At 45.1% G+C, this 20,884-nt stretch overlaps 1 protein-coding gene across 1 annotated transcript in view; it reads right to left on the reverse strand.

Moving 5' to 3' along the window:
- Positions 1 to 4,209: 4,209 nt before the first annotated feature.
- The window catches only part of TICRR (TOPBP1 interacting checkpoint and replication regulator), a 581,214-nt gene continuing 564,539 nt past the window's right edge, over positions 4,210 to 20,884 (reverse strand). The window contains exon 19 of the mRNA XM_078683197.1: positions 4,210 to 5,172. Coding sequence (XP_078539323.1) covers positions 5,036 to 5,172 — 137 coding nt within the window. The 3' untranslated portion in view covers positions 4,210 to 5,035. The remainder of the gene's footprint in view (positions 5,173 to 20,884) is intronic.

The following is a 20,884-nucleotide window of genomic DNA, read 5'->3' on the forward strand; positions in this document are numbered from 1 at the left end:
AGTGAGCCTCCTAACAGCAGTGGGCAGTTTCTGCTAGTCAGACCTCGAAAACGACGGAGAGCTAGGGCAGCCCGAGCCCGACACCAAAGACCACTCCAAAGCTCTTTACTGCAGCGCTCCACGGATCGCCCGACCGCTATGGGGCCGGCTTCCTGCGACGCTGGATGATATGCAATCAAGTGACGACGTTTTTGGAGACTTGAGTAGTGGAGAAATCTTCTTTATTCTTTTATCAGGTTAGTCGATACACACAGCCAACGCGTTTCACCCACAGGGGGATCCCTCAGGGCTGTTAAAGTAAAAATAAAACCATCTTATACAGACTCCATAACACATTCAATCAATGTACAACCAAAATCCAAACACACACAAAGTACAAAACCAATCTCCATTATGGTGATGTTGCCCTATTTATACCCTTAATCCAAAGTAAAAAAAAGACAAGTCACAAATCGTCGTTTGATGTGACTTGCCGTGAAAGCACCCCCACCCCGAACAAATGATCAGAGAAACAAGAACAGAGAGAAAGAAACCGAGACCGTGAAATCACGAAAAAACGCAACGTTAAAGCTCAAAGAAAACAGCCAGAATCGATTACGCAGTGTTATTTTACATGTGAGATTAAAACATCATAACAAACTAAGTTTTGGGAAGAGAAGATCGAGATCAAAAGAAATCGTCCCAGATAGATTAAAAAGAACACCGTACTCTCAACCACACCCGTGCATGTGCTAATGAGTGTTGTGAAAAAAGTATAATAAAAATAATCCATTACCTAAATAACCGATACCTTCTTGTAAGATCCTATGGACAAATAGTCTGTCTTCATATATTCAGTGTTCTTACGTAATTCTGAAGCAGAAACCAAACCTTGGTCAGCGTATATTCATATGTCGAACATTACACACCAAGCTTCTATTTTGCTTACATGTGATCCTATATTTAAACACATTTAATATGAATACATAGAATAAGAAATATCTTTGCATTTTAGCAATTGGAAAGTAGTCCAATTTTTTGGGGTTTAAAACCACAAATAAGCTGCAAATATGCCGAATGGCTATTCTTATCAAAAACCGCACAGGACGTCAGTCAGTGTATTCTAAAACACAAATGGCCAGACGAAAAAATAAATAAGTATTACATGCTCCATAGCCGACTGCTATAGCATAGACAACTATCAAGTACATCCCAACATGTGACATACATAGCGCTTGTGATCGTTATCGCGACTCAACAGTAGCGCTAACAATATAGATGGCGTATACTAAAACCACAACTTTATCTACCTACTCATGGTTTTCTTTTATTCATTATGGCCGATACTACGCAGCCTTTTAATACGTTTTTATGTGTTCCCCTATGCCTATTATATACGTATTCCCATTAAGTTTGAAATTGCACTTTGTTTAGCGCAATACACTATTATAGGGGAAAAACACGCTGAATATTATGCATTATATTCGACTCACGAATGCCAGCAAATGCCAAAAGCCCGTCACATATTATAAACAGATGTGCTTCAATGGATAATATCATGATGGATTACAACCACATTTAGCGCGATTAGAACCCATCTTACTAAAAGTGGGATCTTATTCCAAATATCTTGGTAAACATGCTTTATTACTCACCAGAGCTTCAGCTAGCCTCGTCAATAACGAGAGGAACGACAATCCAATTGTCGTGTTGCTCTAATCTGATACCAAGTCGCGTTCTAACGCCATGGTGTTTTAAAGTACCTCACACCAATCCACACCTGTCAAGTCACCGGCAAAGGTCGAGAAACGCACCCGACAGAGCAAATTAGCAGACATAAATCAATGACCGCATTTCAGAGAATACTTACAGATTGCATGATTTGTTAAGCGGATCACGTGTTAAACATAACCAATGCTGTGTTCATTAGTCATCTCCGAGGTCGGGATATCTGACCCGCCCACTTCTAACCCCCGTGTGCTATCTCGTTTAAATAAACTCAACTTTATTGTTCCTCCCACTAACAATATAAACAAAATATGTGGAATTCCACCAAATGCACACCCGGAATAAAAGTGAATAGAACGATACCATGCGATATAATTTGACCGTACACTCGCTGTGTCTCATATTCCGCTCTAAGATGTGTTTCTACCTTCCCCTCACAAATAGTAGACACTAAAGAGCCTGTACAATATTTCACAGGCAAAGACTATCTGAAAGCCAGTGACATGTGGATGCTTCCACGGCAAAACCAGACCAGCTCTTTGCCCTCAATATCATCTTCATATTGGGGCCAACAGACCTTCTATTATAACGTGTACATTTCATCCATGTGAGTCCAGCCATCCCTAATAACCGTTACCAATGCACGTAATTTAAAGTAATTTGAAAACAATTATTGTACACCTGTTAAAGAAACAATTTCTGCTCCCACCATTACATTACAATTAAATTAATATACAGCAGTTAATAACATTTTCATTAAACAACCTTTAACCAACATTAATATACCAATGTTAATACATTTTTTCATTAGAACACCCTTTAACCAACAGGAGTATTTGGTACATATTTCATAATGCATTAATAATTCATCTTGCCCACAAACGGACTCTATACAGTATATTTCGAGGGAAGAACCGAATACATTATACAATTGTAAAGGGTTAAGAATACATCCAAACCCTATTTGTAATTTCTGGTGATCCCTTATCTGCATAAATCTCTTGGAACCACACCGTAGGTCATAGGCCATATTAGAAACAATTTCCCTACCCTGTACATCCCTTCGGCTACCTCTCTAAGAGGGAAGTTGGGACAGGGCCAGTATTGTAATCTCATTGTTCGGGAAGTTTCTATTGATGTTATTCCTCTCAGACACAGAAAGATAGCAGTGAGCCATATCGGGATATTACAGCAAGAAGTGCAATTCATTGTCACTGTTGAGCCCAGTAGATACTGCTCTCAATTTACAGATCCAGCGAGTTTCCTCCTGTCTTAAACGAAGCTCCCTTTCTCCACCTCTTCTGTCTGGAGATACACAGTTGATGGCATGAAACTTAAAATTAGCCTTCGAGGAACTGGAATGAAAGACCTGAGAACACATCACATACGATTGGTCATTGTTTAGCACAGCACGTCAATGCTCCTGAATCCAAACCCGCAATTGTCTAACAGTGCTTCCCACATATATTCTAGAACAATTGCAGATAATCACATAGATAACAGGTTGATTGACAATTTATAAAGTGTTTAACTTCATACACTTTCTATTTTAGGAGAATCTAGTCATTTTGTTTAGACCCAAATGACAAATGTTACAATTCCCACATGTGAAAAAACTCTTGGGACGTTTAAATCAAGAGCTAAATCCTTGTGACCTAACAGCAGTACAACATGGACACAAACCTTCCCTTTTTGTCTTTGATCTTTTGTATGTCACAGAAGGTTTATCATGCACTAGTGAACCCACTCCCGGTACACTCATTAAGATGTTCCAGTGTTTGTGTAGGATTTTGTACAGATCCTGATTTAAACATGAATGGGTGGTAATAAAGACCAAACATTCATTCTGGACCTTTCTTTTAGCGGTCCTAAGAGTATCCTCTCTTCTCACCTTTTGTATCCTCCCAAAGGCCTGATTCAAATCTTGACTCTTGTAACCACGCCTTTTCAGATGTTTTAATGACCCCACAGCCTTCTCTTCAAATAACTGATCATCGTTACAGTTCTTGCACACTCTAATTAATTCTCCATATGGTATGGCTCTTTTCATACTGTGAAACGCGTTGGCTGTGCGTATCGACTAACCTGATAAAAGAATACAGAAGATTTCTCCACACACAAGTCTCCAAAAACGTCGTCACCTGACTCCATATCATATGCCGTTTAATCTGTGCCTCTCTTTGCTTGTTGTGAGAATGTGGGTTGCAGTCCTCAGCAAAATTTGAAGACCCTTCTCATAATCCAAAATAGCTTAGAGGAACCAAAGGAATCCCAGCTTGACTAGATACCCTTCTTTGAATATCTATCCCAAAAAGTCGGGAAAAAAACACTTTGCAGTTAAAAGCGAAGCACTGCTCTCTGTGATTCGCTCGACTGCTTTCCAGTGTTCTTTGAGGACTTCTTGAAATCCTCTGAATAAAAAGTTAGTGGGCTCTTACGATGCACTTCCGAATCCAAATGGTGGAATTTTGTTTTTTAAATTAACTCACAAAAACCAATATATAGACTTTCATGTTTAGATTTATTGTTTTTTTTTTACAAAAGAACCATAAAAATATGTATTTACAGTTAGCTATTTTCATTATATATAGACATACACACACACAAAAAAAACATTCAAATCCCTCAATGGTTTCATGTCAAATCATTGTCATTTAAAATTTGTGGGAAAACATTTAATACTTTCACATTAAAAAATGAATTGAAATGCAATGGTCTATTTACATCAAGTAAGCGGATTAAAGAAAATAACCATCTGTTGTTTTAAATGTAATGTGGAGTTGGAAAAGTCTCTGATGGGGGTTAGGATAAGGGGTGACATTGTTCCCAAAATCTTACTGCAAATGTCATTTTACTGTAAACCTTACATTTCCAAGTAATTTAGACTAGTGGCCTGCAGGAATGGTCAAACTAGAACACAGACTTGATTCCTCCAAATAAATAAATAGCCTACAGAACTGATAGCGCTACTGCGGGCCCCAACATTTATGTCCTTTGTCAGAAACGTTTTGTCATTATAAAGGTGACAGCATAATCACATTTAATAAAATGAATAACTTTCACATTAATATTGAGGCATTAACTTGCTAACCTTATTCTCCCGTTCACCTTAAAGCAGCTCCTCGGCAGGCAACAAATGGTGGCGTGGATTTACGACACACAGGGCTTTTAATCAGCTTGGATATACCCAGTGCAACCTACTCGATGAGTGACTTAACCAGCCAGCAGAATGCTCTTCATCAAACGGTTTGTTAAGCTTGATGTTCAAACATATATCCAGTGCTAAAAAAAGGGCAACCATTCAAAAGCAGATTTCGGATTTCTCCGTTCAGCTAATGAGTTTTTTTTTGGTGTAAATTCTATTAACAGAACGCCGAGGAACACCACCACTGAATGGAGAGTCATCTTCTTCTGCAACACTGGTAAGAACTGCCTTCTTAGTGGGGGTCTCCAAGTCAAACTCCTCTACAAAAAAAATTAAAAAAAAATTAAAAAAACAATGTTGCAAAATGTGTACAAACCGTCTATGAGCAATAATGAAAATTTTGTTACGAAAGCATGCCCTGTTGGAATCATCCTACTTAAAAAGATTACCCAATATTCCTTGTTGTGCATTAGAAGGGAATTACTTTAAAGGCAAATTACTACAGGTAGAAAGGAAAACGACGAGTTGCTTTAGAGTACAATTTTTGTTATGTACAACCTAACTCACCCAACGCACAAGGACGTCAACCAACATTTAAACAAGATATTTATGGCATTTCATCAGAGAACTTGTAACAATCTACTGGTTTTGGTGGACCAATATCCACAATGGGTTGAGATGGGTATAGTAAGCAGTATTGAAACCTAAAACAGTATTGACTTTCTAAACACTATGTTGTCTCAAGGGAATTTTGGATTCAATACCTATGGACCTTAGTCTTCACATGGTGTCAAGAGAAATGAAAGCATTTTTAGCTGCTATAGGCTCAAGAAACACAACAGGTGCTTTCTATCAGCCAGAGGTAATGGTGCAAAATTCAATCCTGCCATTAAAGAGTGCATACTACTTGACAGGTCTGCAGGAAAGAACTGGAATTATGGTTTGATGAGGTGTCTTTATGCTTACAGATATACATGGAAAGTACCATTTGAATTGGTCAAAGGAAAAATTCAATTACGAATTGTAACCTGGTTGGGTAGAAAGGGGTAAAGGGAAGCAGTGCGAAGTGGGAGTTTGACAATGGTTTAAATAAAAGACTAGAAAAATAGGGATGATCGCAAGAGGAACTTTGATTATTATAAAGCAGTTTGAAAACTGAAAATAAGTAAGTGATGTGGTTATAAGCAAGGGCTAGATGTATGATGCATTTCTATGTACAACCCTTTTGTGCGAGTCGGTAACCTATTACTGACTTGCAAAATAGGGTTTGCGAGTCGCAATTAGGAACAACATGCTAAAGGCATCACTTCCTAGTGGAGAGTCGCAGGGGTATGTACGATTGTTTTGCGTCCGGAAGGCGGTCGCAAAACAATCGCAGTTTACCACCTACTTCAAGTAGGTGATAAGCCAGTCGCAAACGGGACCCCTTCCCCTTTGTGAATGGTAGCAAAAATGTTTAAGAGCAAGCATTGGTCCCACGGACCACAATCTAACCTTAAAAAAATGGAATAGAAAGGTTTAATTTTTCCTTTAAGGAAAACAGGCTGCATTAAAAAAAAGAAGTTGTTTTATTTAAAGGCAAACACAGACAGGGTAGTCTGTTGTCCCCAGCAGGCCACCATCTATGGTTATTGGCCATTCTCATTGAGTCGCAAATTGAGACCTGCCTCATGAATAATGATGAGGCAGGTCAATTGCAAACCCATTGGGAATTGCTATTGTGTCTGAGACACATTAGTACATTTTATTTAGCAAGTCTCTAATTGCGAGTCACAAAAAAAAAATCAAAAAAAAAAAAATCGCAATTTGAGACTCAAAATGAAATGGTCTTACTTCTGGCCCCAATCCTCCTATTCTTAAGCGAGGGAGAGGGGGGAGGTGGGGGAGAGGACCCTGAACAGGAACGTAGATCCCAGAGCTCAGCGTGCCACTGGAAAAAGCTAGGTGGCATGGTGGGTGAAAAACCAATGATTGGAATGCCGCCCGAGAGATTACCTGAGACTAATTCAAGCATTCTGTCCATCACCTCGATGCTTTTACATTTGACGCCCTGGAGAATATCCTGAATGGGGACTGGGCTCACTGTGTAATTGGAACCACGCTATACCCAGCTGAAGAGCCCATAACAAGGGCGAAACCGTTAATGCATTGCTTGTGTTACGGTTCAGGGATGACCTGACCTGGCTGTTCGAGCTGGACGGTTCCCATGAGGAACAGGGTCAAGACATCATTTGCACATGGCTGTGTCCAAACTGAGCTGGCTTGGTGGGCAAAAAAAGATGGATCGGGATGCAGCCCGAGAGATTGCCTGTGGTTGAGATTAATTCAAGCATTCCATCCATCAACTTGTTTTTTTAACTACAGATTGGGAGCAGCTAGATATATTCTGTTTACGCTCAATTGTAATTTAACATTCTTTTTAATGTTGATGTGTGGTTTTAAATTACAATTTTGAAAAAACTACTTTTAGAAACTTGGAAATTTCTTGCACAAACCAACTGTGCCTTTTTGCTAGTGTCCTGGGTCACAAGATTGTGAATGACTCCACTGTTGGGCTTTGTGTGTCGCTTTCAGACAGTGGGACAAAAGAAGTCTAGGTGAGGGGGGAAAGGGTCTTCCTGACAGAATGACTGGGGAGGAGCTGTACCCTGCCCTGATTCCACTTCAAACAGATCTGTCTGTAGCACACACAAAGGAACCGGACACCTGGCCCCCACTGCCTTTTGTCCCCCTAGACAGTTTTAAACCAAACTCGGGGGAAGAACAGACCAGAACCAGTATTGTAGGTATGTCAGGGATTTCACCTACACAACGGCTGGCACCAGGTATTAAAATAGGACCTTCAGAACCAACAACTCACCAGAACACTGATGGAGCTGTGGAAGATTCAGAACGCCTGCCCTTCTACCAGAAGTACTGCTCTGCTGTTGGAAAGACTGCCTTTACAGTCTTAATAAGGAAGGCGGAACATGCTTGCCTTGATCCCAGGCTACCTAGAATGACTGGAAGGGTCAGTTGGCAGACCTGTGTGAGTTATAGACACAAAACAAGCTTCTAGGGGCATCCCTACAACTGCCCAGCTAAATCAGCTCCAATTGGGCCTCTATAGGCCTTGCCGAGCTCTGCTGCTGGGATCTGCTGAAATGAGTCCTGATACCATGAGGTGTCTCCCAGGTCCTGGACCCTTGTCGGGCATCAGTGTGAACTCCTCCTCAAAACTAAGTTCAAAATTCCGAATTTTAGTCTCTGTGCAATTACAAAGCGACCTGTACAATCCGAAAATCGACTGCAAATGCGAAGCTCCAGAGAAACCTGCTCCTCACACTGGCTGCAACGATTTGTGGCAATCTAAGACATGCAGTTCATGCCAGCAACTATTTGCAACGATAAACCAACCTGAAGCTCCAGCGACAATCAGCCCTTCGAGCTGCAGTAAAGAACGTACACGCTCCTTTTCACGGCCTCCTCAAAAGCAGCTCTTCACATTGGACTTGAGAAGGCAACTCTACAGAGGGGCTAAACGGGTCCCTGTAGTTGACCCCCACACCATTGCGTTAGCCTGAACAGGTGGCTTTCCCCAGGCCTAGCGTGACCAGATGACAGCGAGTGCTTCTTCGTTCTATTTTTATCTAAAACTATGTGAAGCAATACCTCTGGTTCTACTGAATGGATTTTCATTGTTGTTGTGTTTTTTCATTTATTTAACTGTACTCTATTTTTCCAAATGGTTATGGGATTTTTCTTCTGTTGTGTTTCACAATTATTTACTGTTTGTGTAAAAATATATACACATTACTGTAACTCAGGCATAGAAGAGAGCACAACGGGGTGGCGGTGGGTCAGTGAGGAATCCACAGGCAGATATTGTATCTACCAGAAAAAGCGTTACCGAAGGTAAGTAACTTGTTCTTCTGATAGATACATCTGCCAGTGGATTCCTCACCTTGTGGATAGAGTCCCACAGCAGTCCCCACTCCCGGAGGAGGGTTTCCACTCTCCTATACCAGAAAGTCCTGGAGGACAGAGCGCGCAAAGTGGCCGTCCCTCCTCACCTCGGAATCTAAACAGTAATGCTTCGCGAAAGTGTGGAGGGAGGCCCAAGTCGCCGCTCTACAAATATCCTCAACAGGTACACCCCTAGACAAAGCAGATGTTGAAGACTTTGCTCTAGTAGAGTGAGCTCTTATACCCTCTGGAGGTTCCTTACCCGCCAGGGCGTAGTAGATCTTAATGCAGAGGATAATCCATCTCGAGAGCGTGCGCTTGTGCACCGCCTTCCCCTTCTTGCAGCCAGCAAATCCAACAAACAGCTGGTCATCCAACCTGAACTCTCTTGTCCTGTCCAGGTAAAAGCTCACCAAGTCCAAGCGGTGAAGTCTCTCCTCCTCCTTGGAAGGGTGAGGGGGAGGGGGAGGATAGAAGGTTGGAAGGGTAATGGACTGCCCCAGATGGAAAGGAGTTACCACCTTAGGCAGAAAAGCAGCCCTGGTAGTGAGAACCATTCTTTCAGCATGTATGGACAAAAATGGGAGCTTTGAACTAAGAGCTTGAAGCTCACTTACCCTCCTTGCCGAGGTAATTGCCACTAGAAAAATAGTCTTAAAAGACAAAAGTCTCAAGGGATACTTGTGTAAAGGTTCAAAAGGCGAACCCATCAAGAATGTAAGAACTAGGTTCAACTCCCATTGAGGCACAATAAAAGGTGTAGGAGAATATTTATTGGTAAGGCCCTTAATGAATCGTAATACAATAGGAGATTTAAACAAAGAGGGCTGGTCCGGCAAACAAAGGAAAGCCGATAAGGCCGACAAATAACCTTTGATAGTTGCCACCGCAAAACCCTGCTGGGCCAAGAAAAGTGCAAATTGAAGTATATTGGACAAACGAGCCCTTAAAGGGTCACTGGACTTCTCCCCACACCAAGCAACAAATTTAGACCACCTATAAGAATGAATGGACTTGGTGGAGTCACGCCTGGCCGATAAGATGACCTCCACCACATCGTGTGGGAGAGAAAAGGAAATCAGGTTGCCCCGCTCAATCTCCAGGCATGAAGGTGTAAGGTCTGGAGGAGAGGGTCTAGAACCTGCCCCTCCATCTAGGAGAGGAGATCTGCCCTGTAAGGGAGACGGAGCGGAGGGCACGAGGAGAGGTCCGGGACGACCAATATAACTCGGGCCTGGTCTTGGTGAATCTTCAGAACCCGAGGAATCAAGGGTATGGGAGGAAACGCGTAAAGGAGTTGTGAGCCCCAACTCAACTGAAACGCGTCCCCCAAGGATCCTTGCATCGGATACTGGAGGCTGCAGAATGACGGGCAGTGAGCATTCTCGCGAGTGGCGAACAGGTCCACCTGAGGAGTTCCCCACGTCTGAAAGACGTGACGAACTACCTCTGGATGAAGACTGCACTTGTGGTCGGCTGAGAACTGCCGACTGAGACTGTCTGCACGAACGTTCAGAACTCCGGCCAGATGATTTGCCATCAGACAAATCTGATGGTCCTGAACCCAGGACCAGAGACGCAGAGCCTCCCTGCTGAGACAATGCAACCCCACTCCTCCCTGCTTGTTGACATACCACATCGCGGTCGTGTTGTCTGTCAGGACTTGAACTGACTGACCGCGAAGGGAAGGGAGGAAGGCCTTGAGCACTAAACGTATAGCCCGCAACTCTAGAAGGTTGATGTGAAGCAACCTTTCCTCTGGAGACCAAAGACATTCTACCTCCAGATCCCCCAGATGAGCACCCCACCCTAGAGTGGATGCATCCGTTATCACTGTGGCCACCGATGGAGGTAGTTGAAAAGGCTTTGCTTGTGACAGATTGCCTTCCACGCTCGACCAAGACAGACCCGCTGCAGTTTCTCTCGAGATCCTCACTGACTCCGTGAGATCGCCGCTGTGCTGATACCACTGCCTGCGGAGGCACCACTGGAGCACCCTCATGTGCCAGCATGCATGGCTGACTAACAGAATGCAGGAAGCCATCAGACCGAGCAGGCGGAGGACCTTCAGGACTGGAACAACCGCTCCATTGTAAATTAAAGGAATCATTTCCTGTATGTCGCGAATCCTTTGAGATGGAGGTAATGCCAGACACACAGTTGTATCCAGTACAGCACCTATGAACAGGTAGCGCTGGGAGGACACCAGGTGAGAGTTGGGTACATTTATCTACAAACCCAACCTATACAACAACTTAGTTGTGACTTGCAGATGATGGAGCACCTTCTCCGGAGATTCTGCTTTGATCAGCCAATCGTCCAGATAAGGGAATACTGGTATCTCTGACCTTCTGAGATGTGCTGCCACCACAGCCATCACCTTCGTGAAGACTCGAAGTGCAGTAGTAAGTCCAAACGGAAGGACCGCAAACTGATAATGTTGCGATCCCACCGTGAAACGGAGATACTTCCTGTGCGACTTCAGGATGGGAATATGAAAATACGCATCCTGCAAGTCGATCGACACCATCCAGTCTTCTTCCAGCAGCGCTTGAAGAACCTGCGCAAGGGTGAGCATCTTGAACTTCTCCTGTTTCAGAAAGAGGTTCAAAACCCAGAGATCCAGGATTGGACGAAGTCTGCCATCCTTCTTGGGGGATCAGGAAATACCAGGAGTAGCATCCCTGACCCCTTTACTGCTCCGGAACCACCTCTATCGCACCCTTTCTCAACAACGCCAGGACTTCTTCCTGCAGAAGTAGCAGGTGGTCCTCTGAGCAAAACCCTTGGCAAGGAGGGTAATGCGGACGGAATTCCCGAAAGGGAAGAGCATACCCATTCTCCACGAGATTGAGAACCCATAGGTCCGATGTGACCGATTCCCAATCTCGCAGAAAATAGGTAAGCAGACCCCCTACAGGACCCACATGATCCGAAATGGCGGATCTAGGGCTGCTTTGCTGAGGCTGGAGGGGGGTGGGAGGAAGAGGAGGAGGAGGAGGAAGAGGAAACTTGACGTCCGAGGACGGGCTCTTTGTTTACCCCTATACGACTTGTACAACAGATTTTGTTGTTGTTGCTGCTGTTGCGGCTGCTTGTAGGCTCGAAAGTTGGACCTTCCAAACCCCCTGTACCTTCTTTTCACAGTTCCTCTGGACTGTAGACCCAAAGACCTAGCCGTTGCCCTGCTATCTTTGAACCTTTCCAGTGCAGCATCCGCCTTTTTACCAAAAAGGCCAGAGCCATCAAACGGCAGATCTACCAAGGCAGCTTGGACATCCGCAGAAAATTCAGAGGACTTCAGCCAGGCTGTCCTCCTGGTGGCAATAGACGAGCCCATAACTCTCGCCACAGAGTCAGCTGTGTCCAGACCACTATGGATGACTTGGCGAGCAGCAGCCCGAGTGTCAACAAGTACCTCATTAAAATTCTGTCTATCCTCCTCCGTAATCGTAGGGGCTAATTGCTTTACAGAGTCCATCAAAGCATGGATGTAACGCCCTAAGAGACAAGTGGCATTTTTGAGCCATGCTAACTGAAAAAAAGATTTTCTTTGCCGACTGATCTTGCTTCTTAGACTCCTTGTCCCTAGGCACCTGTGGAAAGGCACCCGCAGATTTCTTGGAGCATGCTGCCTGTACCACCAAGCTCTTGTGCAAAGGATGAGAAGATAAGAAGTCCGGGTCACCAGGAGCCACCCTATATCTCCTCGCAACAGCTTTTGAAACCGCTGGAGCTGTAAGAGGCTTACACCACACATTCAAGATTGACTCTGCCAAAGCCTCATTGAAATGAAGCATAGGCTCTATCACTGAAGACGAAGAGTGGAGAACTTCGGTTAAAATATTAATTTAAATTATGCAGTGGGAAGATTTAAACTCAAAAGTTCAGCTGCTTTTTTTATGACCATGTGATATGGAGCCACATCTTTCGACGGGGCATTTGGGACAAAGTGCAACTCCAAATCCGGAGAAAGTTTCAAGCCACTAGCTTCCCTCAGATCATCAAAGAAATACTCCGATTCCTGCAACTCGCCTTCTTCCATCTCCATCTCTCTGTATCTCCGTTCCTCCAGAAGCCGCTGAGCCTCCCTTCTCGACATCTCCTTCGGGATCGGCATCGGCGGATCTGCAACCGACTCCGACGGAGCCGCTGCCGGCGTCTAATTTGGCGCCGAAGGACCAGGCTGTAGCGAACGAAGAGGTCGAACAGGAACTAGCGCCGGTGATGAAGGTATCGGCGTCGAAGACCTCGGCGGCGATGGGAGATGCCAAGCCGGAGCCAGCATGAAAGGAATGAACGGAGCCAGAGCATAAGTTTGTGGAACTTAAAGATTATAATCCATCGCACCCATGGGACCAACAGGTGCTCCAGAGGCATACATGGCTCTCAAGAACACCCCATACATCGTATTTAAATAATGCGAAGGGTCTTGTCCCGGGCCCGGAAATGGAGGGTATGGACTCACCGGCTGCTCCTGAGGAGGCACCTGATTCGGCTCAACCTGTTCTTCGGCACGAGGAACCGGGGTCGACGAAACCTCAGGGGAGGGAACCTCTTCCTCCTCTCGAGCTGGAGAATGAATCGACGTCGGAGATGGATTTGATACTCGAGCTGGTGACTGCTCCGGTGAACCAACAGGCGATTGCTCACCTTCCGGATCCAATGCAACAGGTGAAGGAGAAACATAATCCTTCCGATGTCGACGACTTGGCGACTTCGGGTCCGACTCCTTCTCCGAATGACGCAGAGACCCAGCTTCCTCTTCTTATGCTTCTTTTTTGACCTAGAAGCATGCCCCGAAGACTACCTCGAAGCCGACCTCGAGCGAGACCTTGAACGCCTGGAGTGAGACTTCGATCTTTTCTTCTCCTTCTTGCCTTTCAACTTCGCAATCAGAAGTTTAGCCTCTCTCTCTCGCAAAGCCTTTGGGTTAATTTTTATGCAACTTGGACAACCCTGGACGTCGTGGTCAGATGACAAGCACCACACGCAATCTTCATGCGGATCCGTGTTCGACATAATTTTACCGCACTCTCCACAGGGCTTGAATCCGGTCTTCTTTGACGACATCTTGAAGAAGTTACAAGAAAACACTGAAAACTCTCGACAGTAACACAGTAACAATAGAGCTACCGAGGATCCCTAAAGAAACCGTTCGCGTCGACGACGCGGAAAAAAGGGAACTGATGTCATCACGCCAACGTAGGCCCTTTATGGAGTCGGTGACGTCAGCGGAGCCGCACGTGATGTCGTGCATCTGTGACGTCGTCCACGTCGGCGTGAAGACCTACAAAAGAATTTCCGAAGGTTGCTGACGCAAGGGGATATTCACAAGGTGAGGAGTCCACTGGCAGATGTATCCATCAGAACTACAGTTACAGGTAACTAACTAATTTTCTTCTCCAGTATTGTACCTTTCATAGTTTCATATGATTGAATCAGAATAGAAAGCCTTTATTTTGTTTCTATACTTTAAAGAATTAGCACAAATAGAGGATGGAGGGTAGAAGTATAAACATAACATATTCCTATGCAATTTATATATATATGGATAATGGGAATATATATAATGTAATGGGGCCCCAGACCCTGGCAGGGCGGCTTCGACGTAATGGGCATGAAGAAACTCATTTAAACATAAACTGCACTTCTCTTCACAAAGAAGATGTCGACATCCCATTTAAAGAATGTCATCTGCTTTATTTTCTTCGGAGTGTGCAGCAGTTCACTTTATAAACCTGACGCGTTTCAACTCTCTTGGGAGCCTTGATCACAGGTGAGTAAGCTTTCTCCTTTTTAAACTTACCATGTGACTTTTCTTCAAGAAACCACCTTTTTATTTAGTAGTTCTGGGTCTTGTTCCTACTGTGGAATGCGCAATGCAAACAAAGCCATTTATTCAATTCAGTAGCATGATTGTTATTATTTCAGTCAGATTTTTCAAAGCTGGAATGTTTAATGTATTATTTGACAGTCTCAGGGCGCATAAAATAAAACTTACATGGCTGGTGTTCCTGCTTTTGCTTTTACTTCTCCTGTTGTGCACATAAATACCTTCAAATTTGCAAGCAGAGACGAATGCTCCTACTTGCTCCCTTTCCCTTCTCCAGTCCGATTTCTTGCTGGGAAAATCTTGTCTTCTTTCGCTTTGGGAGGAGGGCTGGCCAGGCTTCTTTATATCAGATCCATCGCAACATAAATCTTCGTGTAAAGGGACCCCAGACCCTAGCAGGGCGGCTTCGACGTAATGAGCACGAAGAAACCCATCTAAACATACACCGCACTTCTCTTCGCAGAGAAGACGTCAACATCCCATTTAAAGAATTTTATGTGCCATATTTTCTTCGGGGTATGCAGCAGTTCACTTTATACATCTTATGCGTTTCAACTCTCTTGAAACAATAACAATTATGCTGCTGAATTGAATAAATGGCTTCATAGTTTGCATTGCGCATTCCATAGAAAGAACACGACCCAGAACTACTTAATAACAAGCATTTACAATGCAATAGGTCTCGGGTAATTAAGTTTGAGCAATTGGCATTGCTAAATATTGCAACACCAACTGCAAAAAAGTCTATAAATTGTAGGCCAAAAAACTTTGTATTTATTTTTGTAGCTTTGGTGGCATGCTACGCTTTAGATGAACATGTTTAAAAGTAAATTGCACCATATTGCGATTGCTACAATAGTTAATTGTGGATGCGTTAACAATTGATGTGTGCACTGATTGCTGGTGGTGTGTGTGTGCCTGTAGAAATTGTGCACTGCCGGCTGGTGGTGTGTGTGCCTGGTGGAAGCGTGCACTGACGGCTGGTGGTGTGTGTGCCTGGTGAAAGCGTGCACTGACAACTGGTGGTGTGTGTGTGCCTGGTGAAAGCATGCACTGACGTCTGGTGGTGTGTGCCTGGTGGAAGCGTGCACAGGCGGCTGGTGGTGTTTGGGGCCGTTAAAAGCATGCACTGACGGCTGGTGGTGTTTGTGCCCGGTGAAAGCGTGAACTGACGACTGATGGTGTCTGTGCTTGGTGAAAGTGTGCACTGACAGTGTGGTTGCGTGTAGTTGTGTGTGTGTAGTTGTGTGTGTGTGGTTGTGTGTGCTTGGTTGTGTGTGTGTGTGGTTGTGTGTGTGTGTGGTTGTGTGTGTGTGTGTGGTTGTGTGTGTGTGTGTGGTTGTGTGTGTGTGTGGTTGTGTGTGTGTGTGGTTGTGTGTGTGTGTGGTTGTGTGTGTGTGTGGTTGGGTGTGTGTGTGGTTGGGTGTGTGTGTGGTTGGGTGTGTGTGGTTGGGTGTGTGTGGTTGGGTGTGTGTGGTTGGGTGTGTGTGGTTGGGTGTGTGTGGTTGGGTGTGTGTGTGTGGTTGTGTGTGTGTGGTTGTGTGTGTGTGGTTGTGTGTGTGTGGTTGTGTGTGTGTGGGGTTGTGTGTGTGTGGGGTTGTGTGTGTGTGGGGTTGTGTGTGTGTGGGGTTGTGTGTGTGTGGGGTTGTGTGTGTGTGGGGTTGTGTGTGTAGGGTTGTGTGTGTGGGGTTGTGTGTGTGGGGTTGTGTGTGTGGGGTTGTGTGTGTGTGGCTGTGTAGTTGTGTGTGTGTGTGGTTGTGTGTGTGGCTGTGTGTGTATGTATGTGTGTGTGGTGTTGTGTGCGGTTGTATGTGTGTGTGTGGTTGTCTGTGTGCGCAGTGTACGCTAGGCTGAGACCTAAAAACATTGGCCGGATTGTTTCTTTCCTCTTGGGTGTTTATCCAGGGTCCGTTCACCACTTTGAGTCTTTGCCAGATGTTGCCGCCCCCAGGCAGGGGTCTTTCATCATGTGATGACCTATAAATTCGACCTGTTTTGCCGCGAGGGCATGGGGAGGGGGTCAACCTTGCCACGGAAGTAGGGATGTCATCATGCAAGTTTCTGTGTATTTGAGGGGTAGGTGTTTCCTCGATATCGGTCATGGGGTGGGGTGTACATACGGGTGCTAATGCTGTTTAAATCGATGAATTTACCCACTGTCTCCCCCATGTGTGGGGGTGCCTCAATTTCTGCCACTGAGTTTCACATGGTGTTTGCACAGATCTTTTGTTCAGGGCTTTGTAATGCCCATAATGTATCGAGGGAGCTGAGGCAGCTGGTCCTTGAAGGGTTAATCTTTTGTTCATAGTGGTTTTTTCGCGGAATGTCTTGTGGGATTCCTTTCAACTGCGGCAAGCACTGCGGTTATTTCTGGAGCAGCTCTCGGTCCCATGGTCACTTAAAAAAGATCTGAGATACACAACTGCAGCTAGTGTGAACCCGGGAAGGACTTGAGTAGATTTAGAGCATGTGTTATGTGAAATACATACCGACCCTGATGCCGGCATATACCATGGATATATAACGTACTGAACGTAAAATACTGCAGATCTACGAGACTCACGTACTGATACATAAAATATACCCAAGCGTGCTGCTAAGTACTGGCTTAGGAGGTCCTTCTGCAGATTTACATAATATATATACCGAGTTTGCTGCCAGTCCAAGCTTGGGAGAGCCAAGCGACTAGATGTGATATATGTACACAGACACACCTCTGCACATTTGACGGTTCTTTAGGCTCTTTGTGCGTGTGCACATATAAAGTACAGGCATATGTCTAGCAAAGGTATGTGCAGGGGTATAATCATGTGGTATTCATTTTTACGTACAAAGTGTAGTTTACCAGATAGCTTGTGGTGTTTTCTGTGTGTGTGTGCATATATCTGAGGGTGTGTGCCTGGGAACGTGAACATAATTTGCATGCATTCACCCGCAAAAGAATCAACTGACGTCTGTAAAGAAAGCTGCCCTAGCGGGGGTTAGGAAGGCTGTTATTTCCAGGACACATGCAATAACTACAGTATTGGTACGCATTGAATAACGACAATGTGTGCAGTAAGAACCCCATTTTCCTCAGTTACCCCAGTAAACTTTGGAAGGCCAGGCTCTTCGGAAACTTGGCAGGGAAGAACATAACCTGCAAATGTAAACCCTGCGGTTTCTGGTGTGGAAAGCACCGTAATATGCATATTATGCCTCATTTTGGGTAGCAGCAGTACTTGGCGCTATTTGTCGCATCAGGTAAGTTCATATTGATGTATCCAGGCGCGAAATATGGCGGCCGCCTCTGGGGCAACTGGAATCCGGGCGACAACAGCATTTAGCGGACAGAAGCGGGTCCTCGACGTGCAAGCAAGCCCGCCAGAACAGGATGGACTCAGTGCCTCAAAACTGCCGGCCTCTGGGCGCAGCTCTGAAGCGACAGTGACACAACAGCCCTAGGACATGTGCGCGGGTGGCACAGTCCGCGTGTCGTGGTGCCCGCAGAATACACAAGAGCTCAGTGCCTCCAACACAACTATTGATCTGACGGTCACGAGTCCGAATCCGTGTAAGGCTGACTCAACCTTTCATCCTACCGGGACCAGTACAGCGACCACCATTAAAACTGGGAGACATAAACACCCAAACTTAGAAACGGCAGACTGATGTGCTAGGAAGTTATTAAAGCGCTTCATACAGCGTTGAGTGCTGCCTCAAAGCACTGGGTGGTGGGGCTCCCTATACAGGATTCTGGCCAGGCAATGGGCAGCAGATCGTGTGACGAAAAGTAGAGGGTCTCCCTACAGCTATATACTTAGAAATATGCCTGACCCTGGGACAATCTACCACAATTCCGAAGAACCGGGTGAAGCGGTCATAAATACGCTTAATTGACATGTCTACAAAGTGTGATGGCCCCAAGCTCGCTCGCGGCAACAGGAAGGAGAGGTGGATGTTTGGGGTGCATATAGGATATACAAGAAGTTGGCCTGTCGTGCTTACGAGGGCGAAGGCAACATGTCTCGAAAGCCAGGGGAACAGAAGGGTGGCACAACTCGGGGCTGTTTATTTTCAAAGCTATGTGCCATGTTCTTGTCAAACATCAAACGCTTGCCACCCTGTAATGAGGTGTCGCGCAGAAGACTCGCTGTAGAAGTAACGGAAATCCCATTCAAAAGGTCAGTGACAACAATGGTCCCTGATGAAGGTCAGCAGTGACAGAACGAGTTGCAGGGAAAACAAAAGGAACAAGCCCTCAGCATTGCTGTGGCGGGGGAGCGTTAGCCTTTGAAGTCGGAAGCGTCAAAAACAGCGCTATGGGGGGGGGGGGGGGGGGAACACATTGCAGTAAGCACGGAGAGACGGGGAGCAAATGGGAGAGAGGCATTGCGCAGAGTGGGGCGGGGGAGAGCATTCCTTTGAAGTGTGAAGCTCTCGGCATTGCTGTGGCGGGTCTGATGCGATGATGCAGGCGACTCGGGGAGCAAATGGCAAGCGCGTGCACTCTGCGTAATCCGCCTGCCAAAGCCACTTGATCAGCTTTCCTGATCCACCTCTATATGTCTCGAGCTGCAATGCGCTTGCGCATTGGCAGGTCGAGACCTAAAAAGCTGGTTCCTTGAATAAAAGTCACGTGGTCAGTTTAAAAAGGAGGCTTACTCACCTGTGATCAAGGCTCCCAAGAGAGTTGAAACGTGTAAGGTTTATAAAGTAAACTGCTGCATACTTCGAAGAAAATAAAGCACAGTTGATGGTTGTAGAAGTGTTGGGACCTCGTGTGCATAGTAGACTACCTCATGGTGTAGCACCCAGTTTAAATGCGTAAACACGGATTATAGAAGTAAGTGGGTACTGGTAACTTAGATTTGTTTTATTTTAGGTGTTGTTCTATAAATGTTTGTGATGTAAAGGTCTGTATATAATATTTGTATGTTCTTTTTTGTCCAAAAACAAAATAATAATTGATGTTGTCAAAGACTGTCTCCATGGTAGATGTGCTTTTTGAATGAATTCTTTATGAAACGTAATAGGACTTTGGACTATTGATAGGGTAATTCAATGGCTCCTATGGCCAAGTAGCAAAGGGATATTGATGCCTTCTTGTCATTTTTCCTGTATATTTTACTGTTGGGATAGCAGGTCGTCTCAAAGAGGTAGGCTGAATTGGAGGCTGATGCAGACTCAGCAGGTCAGAGTACCAGAGCCTCCAAGTCCAGTATGGGCCTATCTGGATGAACTGAGCCTGACTTCAGACCTTCCTTGTGGTCCGATAAGCAGTGGGGGGAACTCATAAAGCAGACCAAAGTCCTGCAGAAGGGAAAATGCGTCTCCCAGGGCACCCAGTGGTGGACCCCATAGAGGGAAAGAGGTTTGACTGTAAGTATTCTTTTCAGTAGTGAAAAGCCCTGCTCATGGCATTCTGCACAGGGTGAATATGCTGTCAACTGCCTCAGAATACAGACTCCACTCACAGTCAGCTAGATAGTGTCTGTTGAGCTCTTCAGCACTGGTGTTTAAGGATTCTGCTAGTTGACAGTCATAGAAATCCCCTCAAGGTCCATTCAAGGCCACAACCTAAGGTCTGCCTGGCACAGCACTCTTCATCCACACACTCCCTCTTTGTTGAAGTATCACTTGGCAATCAAGTTGTTTTTCAGAACTCGCACAGGACTGCCATTGATGGAAGGCAGAAAGATCTTTAAAGCCGGACAGAGAAGAGGTCTCCGATCTCCACCTTGTCCAGGTGGCCTTCATAGAGCAGACTCATTCGTAAGTGTGAACTCTGGATTGGGTATGGAGAATAGTCTGTAGGGAGTCAAGTTGGTATCTTTCATACAGTCATTAAAGGTCCTGGGCTGCCCTATCTGACACACAGGTGCTGTCTGAGAGTCACACCCAAGTGCTGAGGCTCAAATGGAGTGCTTATTAGAAAGGTGAGGCCCAAGTTAAGGTCCCATTGTGGCATGACGGAGAGAGAGGGAAGAAGCAAACATCACAACCCTTTCAAAAATCTAATTCCTGGGCTATGGACAACACAAACAATAAAATATCACATAACACGGCTCGAAGGGGGTCAATCTGCCGAGTACTGCACCAATGCACAAATGTGTCGCAACAGGTATACCGTTTTAGTCAAGGGACGCATGATTGCCAAGATATCAACCACCTCCGAAAGAAGGTCAAAAGTGTTCAGCTGTTGCCACTAAGACTCCATGCATGAAGTTGGATATTACAAAGGATGGATTGCAGAACCCGGCCCTACTGCT

The sequence above is a fragment of the Lissotriton helveticus genome, chromosome 3_1 (assembly GCF_964261635.1).
Source record: "Lissotriton helveticus chromosome 3_1, aLisHel1.1, whole genome shotgun sequence".
Lineage (NCBI taxonomy): Eukaryota > Metazoa > Chordata > Amphibia > Caudata > Salamandridae > Lissotriton > Lissotriton helveticus.